This window comes from Mus pahari, chromosome 10, assembly GCF_900095145.1.
Source record: "Mus pahari chromosome 10, PAHARI_EIJ_v1.1, whole genome shotgun sequence".
NCBI lineage: Eukaryota > Metazoa > Chordata > Mammalia > Rodentia > Muridae > Mus > Mus pahari.
In genome coordinates this window covers 100468822-100485106 of record NC_034599.1, presented here as the reverse complement: position 1 = coordinate 100485106, position 16285 = coordinate 100468822, and the positions used below count along the sequence as shown (strand labels likewise).

Genomic DNA, 16285 nt, shown 5'->3' with positions numbered 1-16285 from the left:
TGCTGGCATGTGCATTAGTATCTGGGTTTGGTGACTGATGATGGGATGGATTCCCGGATGGGGTAGACTCTGGATAGTCCATCCTTTCATCTTAGCTCTAAATTTTGTCTCTGTACCTGTATCCTTTCATGGGTATCCTTTCAAATAGTGCTACTGCCTGGTGACTAGGCATTCAAATATATGAGCCCATGGGAACCATTCTTATTCAAATCACCACATGGCATAACTCTATTAAACACACATGCTGGCAGGTACAAACCATACACATGCTTGCATGCATGCATGTGTGTGTGTCTATATCTGTTTAAGTAAACACAAAATAAAGTTACACATTGGCAAATGTCCTTATTGTTATTTATCTTTCCGCCCTTCTCCTCTGCAGTTAAAGTCTCCTTTCCTATTTTTCTCATTTCTCTCTCATACCACCAGTTTCCTACTACCCTTTGCTATTGAAGAGACCATCACCAGGCAGTTTTTATAAAAGAAAGCATTTATAAGAAGTCATCTCCCTCATAATTTGTTTTTCCTGGGTTTTAGTTACTCCCAGGTTACATACTAACATCTAAATATTCAAAATTAGGTCTTTGTTTTTCTGAGTCTAGGTTACCTCACCAGTTATATTTTCTAGTTCCCTCTATATACTTGCAAATTTCTTTATTCTTATAACTCAATAGTATTCCATTATGTGTATGCACCACATTTTCATTATCCATTCATCAACTGAAGGACATTTAAGATGTTTCCATTCCCAAGTTATTGTGAGTAGAGTGACAATAAAATGACTGAGCAAGTATCTTTCAAATAGGATATGAGCATGACTTTTTTTTTTGCTTTTCTTTTTATTTATTTTTATTAGATATTTTCTTTATTTACATTTCAAATGTTATCCCCTTTCCTAGTACCTCTCTGAAAATTCCCTATCCCCTCCACCCTCCCCCTGCTCCTCAACCCACCCACTCTGGCTTCCTGACCCTGGCATTCCCCTATACTGTGGCATAGAACCTTCACAGGACCAAGGGCCTCTCCTCCCATTGATAACCAACTAAGAAATCCTCTGCTACATATGCAGCTGGAGCCACAAGTCCCTCCATGTGTTTTCTTTGGTTGGTGGTTTAGTCCCAGGGAGCTACCGAGATACTCATTAGTTCATGTTGTTGTTCCTCCTATGGGGATGACTTTTGACAAGGGGTTCCACAAATGTAGCATACTTTCCACTGCTGAGCACTGCATCACTTCCTTAGCAGGGAGGAAATAGGTATAGTGAACCTTATTGTTGATAAGACAGTTGTGATAGGGGATGGAGAGATTGCTCAGTGGACCAGAGCTCTCTATGCAAGCATGAGGACCTGAGTATGAATCCTAGCATGCAAGAAGCTTGACTTGTCCCAAGTATGCCTATAAGCCTAGCTCTACAGTAGGCAGAAATGAGGACCACTAGGGATTTTCTGCTGCCAGCCTCCCTCCAGTTTCTATGAGAGACCTTGTCTCTAGCCTCTACACATGCACACAGGTGTGTATATACATCATACATACATTACCTCTACACACACACACACACACACACACACACACAGAGAGAGAGAGAGAGAGAGAGAGAGAGAGAGAGAGAGAGAGAGAGAGAGAGAGAGAGTTGTAAAAACGTTCACAGTCTTCTCTCCTTTCACATTTATTGAGTAAAATGAGGACAAGGTATATGCTTTAGCCTCAGCTAATGCTTCATTTTCTCCAAACGGGATTGGGAACAGCCTGTTGAACCTTAAACAAATATCCTAAGATGTAGCCTTCACTTACACACTCTTATCTTGTGATCTCAGAGGTAGGAAGCTAGTTATCAGGAGTGAGAAAGGGGGAAATCAGGTCGTAATAGATTTAAAGTAGGCTTGTTTTTCTTACCTATGTCCAGGTGGCACAGGACCTTTTTGGCACTATCCTTTGTTCCTTTGGGCACTATTTTATATCATAGAACTTAGTAAGAGAACTAATCCATCATCTGTGAAAATTGCTGGCAACTTTACTATTAGATTCTAGCCTTCTGAGTACATTTCTGACTGAAAAGCAAACAGCTAAACAAATAGTAGTGATAAGAAGATATTTTCTTTTTAAAATTCAAGATATGTGTAATATATAACTAGATATAACATAATAGCTATCTAATGGTTTCATTTTTTTTTAAGTTCTGTCTGTTTGCCATGTTCTACATAATCACTTGCCTCCTGAAGTTAGGCATCTGACAGTAAAACACTTAATGGGCTAACATTCTACCCTAAGCATGTAATTTTTTGAGAAAATATAAAATTGGTATTTTGTATTTTCTGCTGCACAGGCATGAGTAATTACTAAAATGTAGACATAACAATGTAGCTTGCAAGTGTCTAGCTGGGTTTATAAAGTAAGGGACTTTTCTGGCTCTCTGATCACTAGATGTTGAAAGGCTGCCGGAGCAGGGTTCTCACACTGTATGAGGCCACTGGTTTTGTTACTTTTTCATTGTTGTGGTCAAGTACCCAATTAAAATTTATTTTGGCTAATAGCTCAGAGGAATCCTGTTCACCATGGCAAAGAAGGCATGGCATCAGGGGTAGCCCCGTCTGTGGCAGCAACCAATAAATAAAGGAGACAAGTCTTTATCTGACTTGCTTCTTTCACATCCTTTAAAAAAATCAAGTTACATTTATGTGTTTATTTGGGATGTGCGTGGAATGTGCATGTGGAGATCAGAGAACAACAGTTTTCTAAACTAAAAGTCACCTATACAAACTGAATTTTCTGTGCTAAACCTGACAGGTAGATTCTAAAAAGAGGCTAAGAGCTGTTTTCTTCTATGTACTTCAAGTAACTGGGTTTTTCTTTTCTTTTCTTTTTTTTTTATTTTGGATTCACTGTCTTAACCTTTCTATTATCTGAGGTAATATAACATTTCTTTAATTAGAAAACAGTCTTAGGACTTGAGTCTATTCTCTTAAAGGAGAATTACTCTGTTGATAAGCATCAACCAAATTTCAAGGATCCATCATAATCACATTTTGCTCTTAAGTCATTTTTTGAGAACACTGTCTTCTGTGTTACTCATAAATTGTTAATGGCAAATGTCATGGCTAGAAGGAACTGTATGTGTCAGGCATACTAGCTGCTGTGTAACCTAGGACTAGTCCAGATTTCTTTGACCTTCTATAAGGTAGAAGTCCCTATTTCAGACCCCACCTAGAATGTAAGATTGCAGGAGACTCCTTAAACATCCTTCCCGTCTGTCTTAGTTAGGGTTTCTATTGCAGCATTTAATTGGGGCTGGCTTACAGTTCAGTCCATTATCATCATGGAAGGAAGTATGATATCATCCAGGTAGACATGGTGCTGGAGAAGGAGCTGAGAGTTCTACATCTTGATCAGAAGGCATCCAGGAGACGACTGTCCACAGGTAGCCAGGAGGAGGGTTCCTCCATATGGGGTAGAGCTTGAGCACTAGGAACTCTCAAAGCCCACTACACAGTGACATAATTTCCTCCAACAAGACCACACCTCCTAATAGTGCCACTTCCCATGGACCAAGCATATTCAAACTACCACACCTTCTTACAATAAACTCAAAGATAGTTATACCAGGTGTGTTGGCATATACCTATAATCCCAGCACTCCAGAGGATTTGCAGGTGACTTGTGAGTTTAAGGCCAGCCTAGGACATATAGCAAGACCCCACTTAAAAAAAGAAAGAAAAAAATGTAGTTAAACTATATTCTTGCATGGGATTTTGCATTTTCTCTCCTTAAAAAAAAAAAAAAAAAATAGAGGGGCTGGAGAGATGGCTCAGTTGTTAGAGCACTGGCTGCTCCTGCAGAGAACCTGTTTCAATTCCAAAAAAAAAAAAAGGATTATTAAAAATAAAGTGCCTATTCGTATTTGGAATCACCTGTCACCTGAATTTGTTTTTGATTTGGTTTAGTTTTTGTTTTTGAGGGAGTTGGTTGTTTTTTGGGGGGTTTTATTGTTTGTTTGGATTTAGTTTTTGTTTTGTTTGCACTTACATTCCTATTATGTGAGTTTCTGACCATCTTCAATGCCCCTCCACTACATTTCCTCCCACATTTCTAGGCCTTGGAGTACCTTTTCAAGTTCATTGTGCAGTCACGAAGCCTGTATTCCAGAGCCACTTGTGGGATGGAAGAGGAGCAGTTCCGGTCAAGCATCCAGGAACTTTTCCAGTCCATTCGGTTTGTGCTGAGTCTGGACAGTAGAAACTCAGAAACACTCCTCTTCACTCAGGTCTGTGAATTGTGCGAAATAGTATGAGGTTTATTCCTACTCTTGTGTTGTGTTGCGTTGTGTTGTGTTGTTTGGGGGATTCTCTAAATTAAATTATTTCTTTGACAATTTCACATATAACTTCTGATTGCTTTCCCCAACCCTCTTTTTTTTTTTAAGGTTTATTTATTTATTGTATGTAAGTACACTGTAGCTGTCTTCAGACACTCCAGAAGAGGGAGTCAGATCTTGTTAAGGATGGTTGTGAGCCACCATGTGGTTGCTGGGATTTGAACTCTGGACCTTCAGAAGAGCAGTCGGGTGCTCTTACCCACTGAGCCATCTCACCAGCCCCTCCCCAACCCTCTTTTATCTTCTTTCCATTCTTAACAACTCTTCCCTACCACTCCTTTTCCAAGATTCTTGACTTTTGTTTTGGTTTTGTGGCCCATTTACTTTAATCTTGACCCATCTGTGTGACATTGGATTGGAACTGTCTTTCACTGCCTGGTGGAGTACACAACTGGAGACAGTGACTTCCCCTCTTCTCTGAAGCTATTAGTAACAAGTAGTTTAGTAGTAGGGGTCGGACCCCCTAGGCTCTCCTCCACCCATGCCTTACTATTAACAGTCACATTCTGGAGCAGACATCCACAGCTACTGACTGTGGAGGAACTGTTGCTGCTGGGACTCTGTCAGAGCAGGTGATTTCTTTGTCCTGATTTCCAGAAGTAAAGAAACGTGACAAGATTTTTTTTGTGTTGGGAATGAGGTGATTTGTAAGGAAATGTTTTGTAGAAAAAAATAATGCTGCCTTTACTTGCTTCAGTATGAGGTATGAAAGAGTTTAGTGGCTGTATACTAGGAGAGCAGCAGAAATTTTTTATTATTCTCTTTAGACCAAATTTTTTACTTATCATTATTATAGTTGTGAATATCATATTAATAGGGAATATTTAAAATATATAGGGTACTTTATTTCCTAGTTTATTTTATTTTATTTTTTTAAAGATTTATTTATTTATTGTATGTAAGTACACTGTAGCTGTCTTCAGACACTCCAGAAGAGGGCGTCAGATCTTGTTACGGATGGTTGTGAGCCATCATGTGGTTGCTGGGATTTGAACTCTGGACCTTCAGAAGAGCAGTCGGGTGCTCTTACCCACTGAGCCATCTCACCAGCCCCCTAGTTTATTTTTAATCATAACTTGTCTATTACAGATTTTAAGAATGGGATAGATTGAAAGCTAATGGGAATAATTGAATACATTGACTAAGAATTAGAGGTAGATTCTGTTAGGAATATCAGTATTAAAAAGAAATTTTCTTCTTCATATCAAAGTTTCCTAACCAGCTAGTCTATTACCTTTACCAAGCCAACTTATGCTATAATAAATCATATATTCATTACTCCTTCCACATAGGTGTTATTTTCCCTTATATTAGTACACGTTTATTTCATGGATTATAATTCTTTGACATCTTGAAGCTAATTATGCCAAAAAGTGTCAGCAGAGATGAGACAGCTTCTTAATGTCTACCCATTCTGTTATGATATGTTATTGTGTGGTATTAGTGAGAGTGTATATCTCAGTTTAGTGTAGAATTGTATGTGGGGGGGGGTTGTTGTTGTTTTTTTTTCGTTTTTGTTTTTTGTCTTTCACTTGCCTCTATATTATCTCTTGATGTCCAGGAATTGCCTTTAGGTTCCTTGGCTAGAGACTGGGTGATCTTTGGCAGCTACATGTCATAAAAGAATCCTCAAGGCTTTCAAGAGCCACTCCAAGGAAGCTCCTCCCATGATCTCACAGAAGTACCACAAGAAACTCGTTTTCTCCCTAACTTTGCTGCAGTCTAATAGGGGCCAAGGATGCCTACTGCTTAATCATGACCCATCTTTCCCCAGCCAAAAATTATTTACAGGGAGACTGAAAGTAGCTAGCAGAGCAGAGTAGATGGTCTTTCTGGGCGTTTGGCAGCGCTTTTGTACTACAGTGGTATTCCTATTACATCGGGACAGATGGCTTAGACCTGTCTAGTAAACCTGGAGTCAGCTTAGATATGTTCAGGGCTCACATCTTATTCTTTGCTGCCAAGCTTATGTTTCATGAGTTTCAGAACTCTTGGAAATTTTACTGTTCGGTTAGACTTTTCATCTTTGATCGTGACTATCAGAATTGGGAGAGTGTGTCTTTCTGTCCTGGGGCATAATTGCAAGAAGGTTTGCCATTTAAGCGAAGAAATCATTTAGTGAGACATACTCACCCCCACCCATTTTGTCTTTTGTATCTGAATTGCTTATATGTTGTGTGCTGGTTTTGACTGTAAAACAATTTCCCTGATATTTCATGGAAGTGTTAGCCTGAAGATAAAATTCATACGAATTTTACACTTTAGTCTGGCTTTAACATAAAGGACAGTAATACAGGCCTTTCCCATGGCATAAATTTTCACTCATTGCACCATTATCTACTACCTGATAAATCATTTAAGGAAACATCCTCTCCTAACCCCAGCTCACTTGTTAAAAGGGAGCTTTTACCTTCTATTCTTCAGGTGCCACTCTGTTTCCCTTTTAAAATCTCATTTGTATTAGTGGTATAAGAAGACTAAGAAGTACAGGAAATTTCCCTCAAAATGCTTTCAATAACTACAGGAAGAAAATAAGAGACAGCTCATCTTAGTTTCTTGCTGCTGTGGTAAAATATCACAGTAGCAACTTAAAGGAGAAGGAGGTTATTCTGCTCGTTAGTTAAAGGTGCAGTTCACCATAGTGGAAGTCGAGGCGACAGGAGACTGAAGCATCTGGTCACATGATATGCCCAGTCAGGAAGCAGTGAGCAGTGAATGCATGCTGTTGCTCAGTTCTCTTTATTTATGCAGTCCAGGGTCCATCCCCTCCTCAGGAAACAGTCCTGTGTACAATAAAGATGGGTCTTCCTACGTCCATTAACAGAATTAAGATAATCTCTCACAGGCATGACTAGCAACCCATCTCCCAGGTGATCCTAGACTTGAAGAAATTGACAATTAACATAGCATTTATTGAAGATCTATTGTGTTCTAGCCACTCTACTGGAATCAATGCACCTAGTTTTTCCCATATGCCAACAATAACATTATCCCCATTTTATAGATGAAAAACCAAGGATTAGGGCAACTCATCAAACATATAGCAGGCAAATGACAAAACTAAAATTTTATTTATTTATATTGAGTTTTGTTGTGTCTTCCAGGTTGGTCTTAAAGTTGCCACCACCTCCCTCAACCTCCTGAACAGCTAAAATTACAGACATGAAACATCACAGCTGGCTTAAAGCTGGAATTTGAACTCATACGTGTCTAATATAAAAATCTATTATTTTTCTCCTATAGTGTTCTGCCTCTCAAAAGTTACGGATCAGTATTATCAGATTGGGGCAGCAAGATGGCTCAGCAGGCAAAGGCTCATGATGCTAGCCCTGATGGCCTGAGTGTGATCTTCGGGTCCCACGTGGTGAAATGAGAGAACCAGCTCCCCTAAGTTGTCCTCTGACCTCCACATGGGCATGTGCTCCCCCAGTGCATGAATAAATAAATGTAATTTAAATAAATAAAACTACTAATGCCATCGTGCTTTCCCACTTCATTAAAATACATGATTACATTTTCCTCAAGAGACCACATCTTCCTTCCAGGGCTCAGATCTAGAAGCCTAAGGGCACATAGGTTTTCTCTCTTTCTCCCTCTCCCTTTCCCCCTTTCATCCTTTTCCTCCCTACTCGCCTCCATGTTTGGGCCATGTGAGTCTCTGAATTCTTAGTCTGCATTATCAGTGGGACTCAAGAGATTATAATGGAATGAACCCATATTTTTCTCATACTTCTGAATGTATATGTCAGACAGACTGCCAGAGATCACATGTAAGAAAATAATATACATATTCTTCAGGTTGCATGATTATATACAGATATCACTATCCCTGGAAACTTAGCCCATTCTTGAAACTGGGTCCCTGCTATCAATGGAGTCTAGCTGGTTCTGCTTGCAGGCACTCAGCGTTTGCTTCCTTTTCCCTTTCTTAGAGGTTGCTTGTGTTGGGAACCAAAATTGAGAAGTCAAGAGCTAAGTTATAAACTAAAATTTTTAAATCCATTTTATGAAGAAAATAGCTATTTCTCTTAAGCTACATTGTGTAAATTTCTCCTTGTACTTCCTTCTATTGCCTGCAAATTCCTGAGTAAGTTATGAAAGTTTCAGTGGCCTGAGCCCTAGTGAAAATCCCTTGTTTTAGTTTGAATTTCCTTCCCCCATGCTCTTCAGAGTCCTATAGGGCTGAGTAGATTCTAGGGTCAGAGAAGACGCCTCTCAAGGCAGGGCTGCTGCAGTGCCTTCTGAAGCTTTCACGCTCACACCTTTGAACCTATACGCTAAGCACCAGGCAGACTCTGAGCTCACCACAGCTTTGCTTGCTTCCACAGGCTGCACTACTCAATTCCTTTCCCACCATCTTTGATGAGCTGCTACAAATGTTTACTGTGCAAGAGGTGGCAGAGTTTGTGAGGGGCACACTGGGAAGCATGCCGAGCACTGTGCACATCGGGCAGTCAATGGATGTGGTGAAGCTGCAGTCCATCGCCAGGACAGTGGATAGTCGCCTATTTTCATTTTCTGGTAAATTAAGTTTAAAAGAGTCAGATTTTATTTCTTCCCTTCCTGGGTGGTAGCCAAAGTTTAAACAGTCCAAAGTTTCAGTTTAACAACCATAATGTAAGAAATCAGATTCCGAAAGTGTAGTGATTTTAGTAAAGTATATGAGAAATTCAGCCAAGATTTAGACCTGCTTGCCATTCTCACAATTTACTCTTAGGAGCCCATACCTTAGGGCCAGCTCATAAGGGGCTGTGTTGGTGTTCATGCTGTGACTGTAAAATTCCATACATTAGGTGGCTTTAAAACAGCGAATAGTGTGGGTGTGATAGCAGATGGATCTGTGTAAGTTACCAGCCAGCCTGAGCTACATAGTAAGACTTTGTCATATATACACCTAACTAGGACACATGCCTATAACTCAGCATATGAAAAATAAAAGCTGTCCTTGGCTCCATAGGAAGTTTGCAGTTAGCCTGGCTTACATGGAACCCTGTCTCAACAAATAAAACAAAAAAGCACAAATACTTAATTTTTACAGTTCTAAAGATTTGAAAGTCCAGGATCAAGGTACAAGTAGGTTTGATATCTAGTTGAATCTACTTCCTGTTTCATAGATATCTCTCTTCTCTGTTTTATCACTTAGCAGAAAGAGCAAGAAAACTCTCTGAGATATCTTTCAAAGGGCCATTAGTCTCAGCCAGGTGAGGTGGCACATACTTCTAATTTTAGCACTTAGGAGGCAGAGACAAGCAAATCTCTGTGCAGTCAAGACCACTATAATCTACATAGCAAGTTTCAGGCCAGGCAAACCTATACAGTGAGACCCTGTCTCAAGAGGAGGTGGGGTACTAATTTCATTAATGAGGATAAGTTACTCATGACTTTATCACTGGGAAGTTACCCACTTCAAATGCTGTCACACTGGGGATTAAGTTTTGATGTATGAATTCAATAAGGACATAAACATACAATATGTAGTTGGCGGCCCTTGGTCTCCAGGCATAGGTACAGCCATATGCTGGCTATGGAATCCTGTCTCAACACTAGTCAGATGAGAGGACAAAGGGAAGGAGAGAGGACAAAAGAAAAGTGCCCAGTCAAAGAAGACAAGGATAAACCAACAGTTAAAAAGGCCCTGAAAGGGGATCTGGGAAACTCTGTGCTCACTTGTCTTTGGCTCACCAGTCAGATATATATTCATTCACCCCCTCCCCACCTAAGAGGGAAGTGGACAGAAAAACTTTTATAGTCCCTAGGCAGTCAGGACTAACTGATATTTCAGGAGTCCAGGATACCTTTCAGAAAGAGACTTCAGATTTATCCTTGAAGCTATATTGCTATGATCAATTTCAACCTACAGCACCATCAAATAGGAGCCTGATTCTCTAAGTAGGATACCAGTGTTCTAGAAAATTGCCAAGCACAAGAACAAATTGGAAGCATCAGCAAAAAAAAGTTATCTGAATTTTCATAACTACAATTTTGCATATTAATTTTTAAATTTTGACCTCAAAGCCTAAGAACAAGCTGATAGTTCAGTGCTGTGTACACTTGGGATGCTAAGAGCTGCTCCTACTACATAAGCTGGAGCAGTGTCGAGCAGTGATGAGTGACATTGCCATTGAGGAAATCAGCCCTTCTCCAGGACCTGGTGATGATAAACAACTTCCTCCTGCCTCAGACTGAAAGGTGTTACCAGTGATTTGGACACTCTCACAAAATTCACTGCTTACAACTCTTTCTTTATGCACTGTCTCAAATAGCTGCTTTCAAAATACAGAAAATAAAACAGCCCCCTGCTCTCACTGATATTTTTACTTTTGTTATTTTTGTATGTGTTCAGCTGCTTGACACAATCACTTAAGAAAACCCATGTAATGTTGGACTATGTATTTAAATTTTATGATAATCCACCACCAAGTTTTCATTTGCATTTTGTTCTGATTTAATGTTCACATTATAGCATCTTCCCTAAAATAGGCTTTCAACCAGTGATGTCATATAAACAATTCTTTATTCTCTGAGCATACCAACTGTCTTTGGCATGTTCTAACAACTGCTATTCTATCTGAAAGCAGGAATTGGTTGTTATAAATTCTACTGTAATTTGTGTTTTGATCTAAAATACAGTAATTAACTCTTTTTTTTCAACATCCTTTAAAATATAGAACAGCTGTCATGCTGTTATTTTTTAACATCGTATTTGACAAAACAGTGTCAAAACTCTTATATGTCATATAATTGATCTTTAGTTTAACTTTTTTATTTCTGGGGTCTAGAGAGATGGTTTACTGGTTAAGAACACTAACTGCTTTTCCAGGTGATCTAGGTTCAGTTTCCAGCAACAACCATCTGTAATTCCGGTCCCAACAAACCCAGTGCCCTCTTCTGACCTCTGTGGGTACTGTATATATGTGGTATGCAGACAAAACACCCATATGCTTGATAAAAATGAAAGAAATTATTTCTGAAGTTTATATGAAGTGGTTAAATTTGGTCAAATATAAACAATAAATTATATTTTCCATGACTTGTGTTATTGATAATCTGAATTACTATGGACAGGTAAGACAGTATCTGCAGGGGTGCACAGTCACTATCACAAAAGTTTAGGATGCCAGAAACGTGTTCACACTTCTACTTAGTAAGAGAGGCCACTAGCAAACCATTCTATACAAGGAAAACCAAGTCTGTCAGAAGAGGAGTCAGTATGCTTAAGAACTGGAAATGAATTAGTAAGGGAGCTTGAATATAATTCAGCCTGTCTGAATTAGGGTTCCAAACATGATTTCTTATTCTTGAAATGCTATTCTGATAACATGATGAAGAAAAGAAAGGTATTTTAATATATGCAGTTGGGTTGGTATAAGAGCTCACTAGTTATCAAAGGCTATGACAAGCTAACATGATACTCCTATTCCATTCATTGTTGGGAACATACCAAAAGCAGTCTAAAAAGACCATGACCCAAAAGAGATATGCCAGATGGTTTGACATGTTAAATACATGCTAGGGTAGAAGTTACAGGCTTCAAAGACATGGCATGAAGAGAAGCAGTTGGTCGCTGGGCGGTGGTGGCGCACACCTTTAATCCCAGCACTTGGGAGGCAGAGGCAGGCAGATTTCTGAGTTCCAGGACAGCCGGGGCTACACAGAGAAAACCCTGTCTTGAAGAAAACAAAAAACAAAAAAATTTAAAAAAAATTTTTTTAAAAAGAAAAGAAGCAATTAGTAATTGTCAGTAAGCCTACAAATCTAGCCATTGTGGTTCATGATAAATGTGACACACAGATTTTTTTCTCTACAAACTGCTTTTAACTTGAAGTCTAAACATTAAAAAGATATCATGTGGGAGAAAATTTGTACTTAAATCTTATAATTTACATGCCATTAGTGTAGGGGTCTAAAATAAAAATGAAGGAAAAAAGATGGAGAAACTGTGTCATAGCATGCCTTATAATTTCTACGCACAAGACTTTTAGACTTTTGGAAGCGGGTAACCTCTACTATGACTCTGATCTTAATCCCATCTCCTTCAGGTCCCACAATGCTGCTATCTTCTATCAGTAGCTAGCTTTGCCCCAATGAATAACCCCATCTCTGTTTTCTTTCCTAGAATCCCGCCGCATCCTACTTCCTGTGGTTCTTCATCACATTCATCTTCACCTGAGGCAACAGAAAGAGTTGCTAATCTGCTCAGGGATTCTGGGCAGCATCTTCTCCATCGTCAAGACCAGCTCTCTGGTAGTGACCCCACAGCCCTCCCCATTTACCTCTGCCCTGATCTTATGTTACTGTAGTCAGAAGCAGACAAACAATGGCCACTTTGTGTACTTCTCAGTCAGATGTCTTTATTGATGAAAAGCAAGTGCCCAAATGAATGTGTATGCCTAGCAAGTTTCTCGTACAGTACATCCTTGGTATGTTAATAGTTAGACTACTATAAATGTACACAGATCAATCATTTCCCACAGTATCAGAAAGGCCAGCCCCATTCCATCTTCTTTTTCTATCAAAAGGGACTAACTCTGGATTCCTGGGAGTTTTCGTAGGATTTAAGTACAAATACCAGGAGGCAGACCCAGACTAGTGGGGGGATCTTGTTTATTCAGACTTTCAGCTTTCAGATAGTTTGGTTCTACCTATGATATCCTTACGTCTGGTGAGATGGGGTCGGGATTTGCAGTAGCTATCTGCTATCCATAAGAGTGTTGTACCTGTAAGACGTAGAGTGGATCCTTAGACAGCAGTCTTCAGCCATGTTCTTATCTGTTTTCTCTTTAAGGAAGTATGCGGTAGAAGGAGAGAGATTGGGGTAGAGGAAAAGCAGAGGCATGAATGAAAATAGTATTTGCTTTCATATTGTTTATTTTATATGCTGATAATAGAAGAAATGTGTATTATAGAAAACTGGAAGACTATAGGGAAGGTATAAAGAGAATGAAAAACAAGCATGGATTTTATTATAATTTTTTTAAGTTAATGCTCCCAGAATAGAATTTAAAGTGCATTTAAAATGAAGGATATGACTCGGGTTATATTTACCAAACCTGATTACTTAGGTGGAGTAAAAGAGGCACCTAAAACAAAGGCATGCTTCATTTGGGCAAAAGACAGAAACTGAAAAAGGATCTCTAGTGTCCAGAACTAAAGCACCCTCTAATAACAGAGACCCAACTTGTGGGAAAGTGACTGAGATGGTTCTAGCAACCCTATTGTTTGCTCTTTGCTCCAGATAAGATCCGGCAACGCTCCTTCCCACCAGACTTCTTAGAAGCCACACCAAGCACATAATGTCTACAGTAGTCCAAGGTCATATGTCTGGAAGCTAAAAGAAGGGAATACATTGAAGAGGGGTTTAAAAAATAAAGGAAAAATGAAAACCAGTGAAAAACCTAAAAGATGTAGTTTGGTTGCATTTGGGGGAGTAGATTGAATAAAATTAATTAGCTACAATTGTTCAAACATGTATCAAAGATTATTAAAAATCACTTTGATTAATTTAGCCCCAAGAGCCAAGTCCTCGGGTGACGTGGGGAAGAATATAATTATATTTGGTGGATGGGTAAAAGGAAGATGAAATTTCACCTCTGTGAGATCAGAGATAAGCCTTTCTAGTCCATCTCAGTATCGTCAGGTTCTCAAACAGTGAGTGGCACATAGTAAATGTTTAATGATGGTAACATTTGGATGGATAGAGGATGAGAATTATCATCAGTAGTTGTACAAATATTTTGAAGGGCTGGGGAGATGGCTCAGTGTTTAAAGTGCTTGCTCTGCAGGCATAAGGATGATGTGCATTTGGATCCCTGGCATCCATATCAAACCCTTGCACAATGGTGTATGTGTCTATACCCCAACACTGGGAGAGAATGAATGGAGGGATAGGAAAGATCCAGGAGTCTTGATGGCCAGCCGTTCTGGATAAAATTCAATGGCCAGGTTTAGCTGAAGACTTGGTCTCCAATAATAATGATGATATTGATGGCAGTGGTGTAGAGAACAATAGAAGATGTCTAATGTCGACTTCTGAACTCCACGTGTGTTCACACCAGCTGTGTGCACCTGCATACATGTACACCACACAGAGATCACATAGACACAGAGAATAAAATTTTACAGTATATTTTGGAGAAGGGATAATGGGAATCTCTTTTGAAGATAATTAAAGCTACCCTACAAAATTTGAAATGAGTATGTGATGTCTATAAAAGGGTAATACAAACTGTCCTAAAATTCTAGTAACTGGGAAGTAGCCTATAGTGAGAAGGCTATGTTCTACTTTTATAAAGCTGTCAGAGATATATGGATTGAGAATAGAGTCTTTCAGATGGACTGAGAATCACAACAGACTGAGGAACTAGAAATGGCCACAGAAGGGGTTTGCAAAAATCAAGAAAGCGTGTGTGTGTGTGTGTGTGTGTGTGTGTGTGTGTGTGTGTATAGCTTTGCCATTTCTCAAACTTCATCATTTCTCAGTGTCAGTAGAGTCATGATTTCTCTTCACTACACTGGGGAAATCAAGGAAAACCTTTTAACTCAGGGCATTCATCTCTGTTCTGCATGTCAAAATTAAAATTAATGTGTCTGCCTGAGATTGAAATTTGTGACTGATATTAGTAAAGGCAAGGCCACAGCCACCATCCCTGTACTGGCGAGGCAGGCATGCCTCACCTGCTACCAAAGCCATTGTCCTGGATTCCCTTCACACTCCATGTTGGTGAGTCTACAAGATCAGCATTAGATCACTCCTGACATGGCTTAGTTAGTTCTGCTCCTGAACATCTGCTTAGCCTGATCCTAATGGTGTTCTCTCTCATGCTCACTCCAGGAGGCAGATGTCATGGAGGAGGTAGAGATGATGGTAGAAAGCCTCCTGGATGTTCTCCTACAGACTCTCCTCACCATCATGAGTAAATCACATGCTCAGGAGGCGGTAAGAGGGCAGCGGTGCCCGCAGTGCACAGCCGAGATCACTGTTAGTAACTAACACTCAGGTGTTCTTGCTTTCTTTTCTAACCTGGGGCTCCTTACATTACTCCCATCTCACCACCCCACATTTTCATCTCAGTCTCCTCCCTGCATGGTGGTCAGCACGTTACCCTCTTCCTTCTTGACTCATACTCCCCTTCTCTCCACTCTGAAAGTTCTATTTTAGTGAAGGTTCAAGAAATGCTTCTTGGGTGATTTCTCTACCATAGTTTCTGTTGGTCTTTGCCTTTAAACCAAGTCCCTTGTTATAAATATTGAGTGAAGCAGTGCAGTGTTACAACAAAGCTATGAGTTGAGGCTAAAGGCCGTCTCCTGAAGGAAACCTCCAATAGCTCTCCTACATGATACAGGACAGAATAATTGTCTCAGAGTTTTCTTGAGTCTACAAATTAGTTGGTTTAGTATATAGTATTTGTATTTAAATTTTTAACATCAAGAAAAATATGTGGTAGAATTTCAGTAGTGTTGTTGAATAATACTTTTATAGGAGGTCCTAATTGGGGGTGGGGGGGGACAAACTGGGAAAGCATCTCAGAAGGGACAGAGAGACAGACCCTTTGGCACCAGACCCCACATGCATATCCAGAGTGAATTTTAAAGCCCCCATGGTACCATGATAAACAGTTTGTGTGAGCACTTTCAGTTGGAAGATAAGAGATTATAAAACTCTTTGAAAAAGTCATTTCTGGGACCAAGCCAGGCTCTAGCATGTCAGGGTGAACATGTATTCTGGAACATTTGGCCTGGGAAAAGTGTCTCCTCTGAAAAACATAAGACTTAATAATTTTTTCACTGTAGGCATTGTCCTATTTATTGCACAGGTCTATGATATTCCATAGTAAGAAGTAGACAGACTGTCAGTCTTGAAAATCAGACAGTTCATCTGTTCTAAAACAGATCCTAAAGAAAACATCAATAAATTCA

General features: G+C 39.6%; 1 protein-coding gene across 6 annotated transcripts in view; it reads left to right on the top strand.

The window, feature by feature from the left end:
* Dock3 (dedicator of cytokinesis 3) overlaps positions 1-16285 on the top strand; it is a 299922-nt gene that overhangs the window by 214754 nt on the left and 68883 nt on the right. For 5 of the 6 annotated variants that reach the window (XM_029542839.1, XM_021206339.1, XM_029542840.1 and 2 more), the window contains exons 23-26: positions 4088-4258; positions 8698-8890; positions 12486-12613; positions 15201-15347. In XM_029542839.1, coding sequence (XP_029398699.1) covers positions 4088-4258; positions 8698-8890; positions 12486-12613; positions 15201-15347 — 639 coding nt within the window. The remainder of the gene's footprint in view (positions 1-4087; positions 4259-8697; positions 8891-12485; positions 12614-15200; positions 15348-16285) is intronic. The other variant, XM_029542837.1, reaches the window with a different exon arrangement.